This window comes from Papaver somniferum, unplaced genomic scaffold (assembly GCF_003573695.1).
Source record: "Papaver somniferum cultivar HN1 unplaced genomic scaffold, ASM357369v1 unplaced-scaffold_51, whole genome shotgun sequence".
NCBI lineage: Eukaryota > Viridiplantae > Streptophyta > Magnoliopsida > Ranunculales > Papaveraceae > Papaver > Papaver somniferum.
The window spans coordinates 31,249-34,673 of NW_020647749.1; the positions used below are offsets into that span (position 1 = coordinate 31,249).

Sequence of the window (3,425 nt, forward strand, 5' to 3'; positions counted from 1 at the left end):
ACATTATGTGATAAGGCAACATCGGAGTAGTGATATATACTACTAGAATTGTCAAAGTGGGTGAGATAAAAGCAATAGCAAATTACTCTCGCCGGTGGATTATGTCATGAAATCGTCAGATACGAAGCATCTCCAAGTGAATTTGTCTCCAACCACCAGCCACCAGTAGTGATATATATAGACCTAAACAGCCACCAGTATTTGATTTGATGACAGAGAAGTATAAAAGTAGAGAAGACAGAATAAATGCTTACCCATCAAGATTTGTTAACAGAGTATGCTGCATATGTAAAGTCTGAAACCCATAGCCCATCAAGAACAAATGCCTCACTACCACTAATATTATGTCTATAATGTCCTACGAAAAATAACAGAAACTTCTAAAAGGTGAGATAAGAGAATCATTTTACTCAGTCATTTTGAAGGGGGGACGATAGCGGCAGTGCGGCACCATAACCAGAGCCACTAACACCAGCATCAGCACCACTATCATCACCAGAACTGGAAGCAAATTCAGGTTTCATTTCTTCCAGTCGTTGGACTTCTGGTCGTGCGGCTGGTAACGGATCACCATGATGTAAAGCTAATTTCAATGTATTAGCAACTCATCTCCTGTTGTAGATGTATTTCGACATCAAAAACTTCAATTGTCCATTCTTCCTTCACAATTGAAGTTCACCATTGTGGTAAACCAACACCATGCATTGCCTCTCCAGGAGAATTCCCAGTCAGAGATTCTAATGCGATTACTGCTAAACTGTAGTCTGTAGACATCGGTTTTTGTGTTTGCCTTACATTCCTGGAGCACGGTATCATAGAGCTGCAGTTGTTGCAGTTAACAACAGTTAACAACAGTTACGAGGAGTTCAAACCCAGCAATCAATTTTTTGCAGAAACAAATTGAAGTTGTACAACAGTTAGAGGAGTTCAAACTCCAACTGTCAAATTGCTTCAAATAGGATGTCTTCAGTGATGCCTCTGTGTTGCCAAGAGACTCCATTTTCATTTCACTAATTGCTTAAACTGAAGACATCCTATTTGAAGCAATTTTCTTCCTTAAAGTGTCAGGATCAACTTTTCTGTGTTCAGACAAGGATGCAACTCAGGCCAGGCTTTTTATATAAATGAGGTTCAAAAGATAAAGATATTTGTATATCTAAAATTTAAATTTTTAAGAACTATTGCAAGTACTTCCTTCCCATCTTTTAACAATAGGAAGATGGGATGAACATAAATTTCATACCTGATAATAGGTTCTAATCCTAAAACGAAATACCTGAAATATTTTAAATCGCAAACAAAATACCACATAATCTTCATACCACAGTCTTTGTCCGTGACTTAATGCTATTGTCTCGTTGATGATAACGGAACCAGATTCATCAACTCCATTAACTTTCTAACCGGATCACCATTATCAGCAACTACACAATAAATCCTATCTTCAACCACTCCCACAAGTTATTAAACTTCAAATATGGGGCTACAATGGGAACAGTTCCCTTGCTGTCTCATTTTTCCTGTATTTGTTATCCACCACAAGTTACAGAAAACTACTCATTGATTAAATTAGGTGCTTAATGCAGATCAACTCACTCAACCATGTCATCTATATTTCAGAATTGCACGCACAAAATCAAAACAGAAAATCAATGAGAAAATAGCTAACCAGAAATTTTTATAAATAGGAACATGCATTGATCAAGAGTTAATGGGATGAACATAATTCCATACCAATGACATGCTATTAATAGATTTCGAAAGCTAAAACAAAATACCTGAAATGTTAAAGCGCAAACTATTTCATAGTTTTCATATAAGGAGCAGTATAATAAAACATTCTTATGTGGTCTTGGGTTACTTCCTCTATTTGTTCTTTCCCCGTGTAAGTACCAGAACTGGCTGAAACTAAGCTTTCTGAGTAGTTAACTTCAGATATCAAATTTGCAAACCTATCCAATTTTCTTTCAATAGCACTTTCATGTTTTGGATCATATACTACTACATAACCAGGATCCATGAATACAATCTTCCCATTCTTAAAAGACCATAAATTATTGAAAAAAACTTCTTTAAACATGACTGCCTGAGTTATTGTGTTATTGTTAATAACATAACGCTTAGTCCACGATTCATGTACCCCATAAACTTGCACTTGCCATACTTCAACAGTGAAAAAACTAAGCCAATTACCATTATTAGCAATTACACAAAGACGCCCCTCTTCCGTCACTGAAACAGTAATAAAGTCCAGAGTAGGAATTTCTGGTAGTTGAGTTTCCTTGAACGATGGCGGATCATCGCTGATATCCAAATAGACTATGCAAACGCCACATGCCCCTTTGGCTAACCAATGTAGATTAAAATATAAGGTGTTTGAATAGTTTCCCATGAATTTGATCTTAACGAAAAGATCTCCACTACAGTACTCAATCCACTTAAGTTGAAACATAGCCTAATTACAAGCTTGTACTCGTCATTCTTACCATCATATCCAAGACCATAAATGCAGACATTGTCGAAATAATATGTATTCCGTGATCTAGGTATCTTTTTATATTCCCCAGTAGCTGGGTTCCAAACACATAAGAAGGTCTTACCATCACAGTCCAGCAAAAGAAAAACCAGGCCATTAGAAGAACCAAATAACTTACCAGAATCAATATCCAAGTTGAACGGGCACCGCCTTCTGAAAGCATGATCTTCTTCAAAAAATACGCATGATATGGACGATTCTATTGAATCGTAACCTATAGCGTGGATTATTTGACCATTCCTATCTTAAGAAATCCCAAGCAACAAACTACTACCACTAGAGTTGTTTTTATTTTGTTGGAAGTGAATTTTCGCAAAACTAGGGTTAGAAATTAAGGAATACCAAGATTTGCAAATACACTTACATTTCAATACGCATTTCACTGGCAATCTCCTAGAATCCTTCCGCCTGACATTGGTTCTTCTTTCTTCTCCTTGTTATTTCTCCTCCTTGCTGAAGAGCAGAGATTTCGTCTTTTAGAGCCAGAAATCTCCATGGGTTTAAACCTGAAAAGCATGTTAGTAAAATATAGACCAGAAAGGCGGGTATATAAATGGGTTTTCAGGTGACCCGAAATCAGAAGTCTCCAGAAATCATAATGAATGAACTCCCAGTTTCCATATTTGAAGACTTCCACTTATGCCAAGGACATTGTACGAAAAGGGGTCTGTCAAGCAGGGAATTACATGAATGATTGGGTCTTTTGCTTGTGCTGATCAGAACTACTTTCAGGTCCACTGCTGAATGTTCAAAAGTACCTCACTTACTTTTCTAATCTATGACCAAACAGTTTTCCATGGTCCACTCTTGTTTCCTAGTCTCAAATCACACATGATTAGAACATTGAAAAGGGTCAATTTACCATTCCGTGGTTTACTTCAACCCGAAC

The 3,425-nt window shown here is 37.0% G+C and overlaps 1 protein-coding gene across 1 annotated transcript in view; it reads right to left on the reverse strand.

Moving 5' to 3' along the window:
- Window positions 1-675: 675 nt before the first annotated feature.
- Window positions 676-3,425, reverse strand: part of LOC113342982 (aluminum-activated malate transporter 8-like) — a 5,656-nt gene continuing 2,906 nt past the window's right edge. The window contains exons 2-7 of the mRNA XM_026587334.1: window positions 2,950-3,042; window positions 2,352-2,689; window positions 1,862-2,232; window positions 1,323-1,399; window positions 1,244-1,276; window positions 676-820 (exon numbers count right to left, since the gene is read on the reverse strand). Of these exons, the coding sequence (XP_026443119.1) occupies window positions 676-820; window positions 1,244-1,276; window positions 1,323-1,399; window positions 1,862-2,232; window positions 2,352-2,689; window positions 2,950-3,042 (1,057 nt within the window). The remainder of the gene's footprint in view (window positions 821-1,243; window positions 1,277-1,322; window positions 1,400-1,861; window positions 2,233-2,351; window positions 2,690-2,949; window positions 3,043-3,425) is intronic.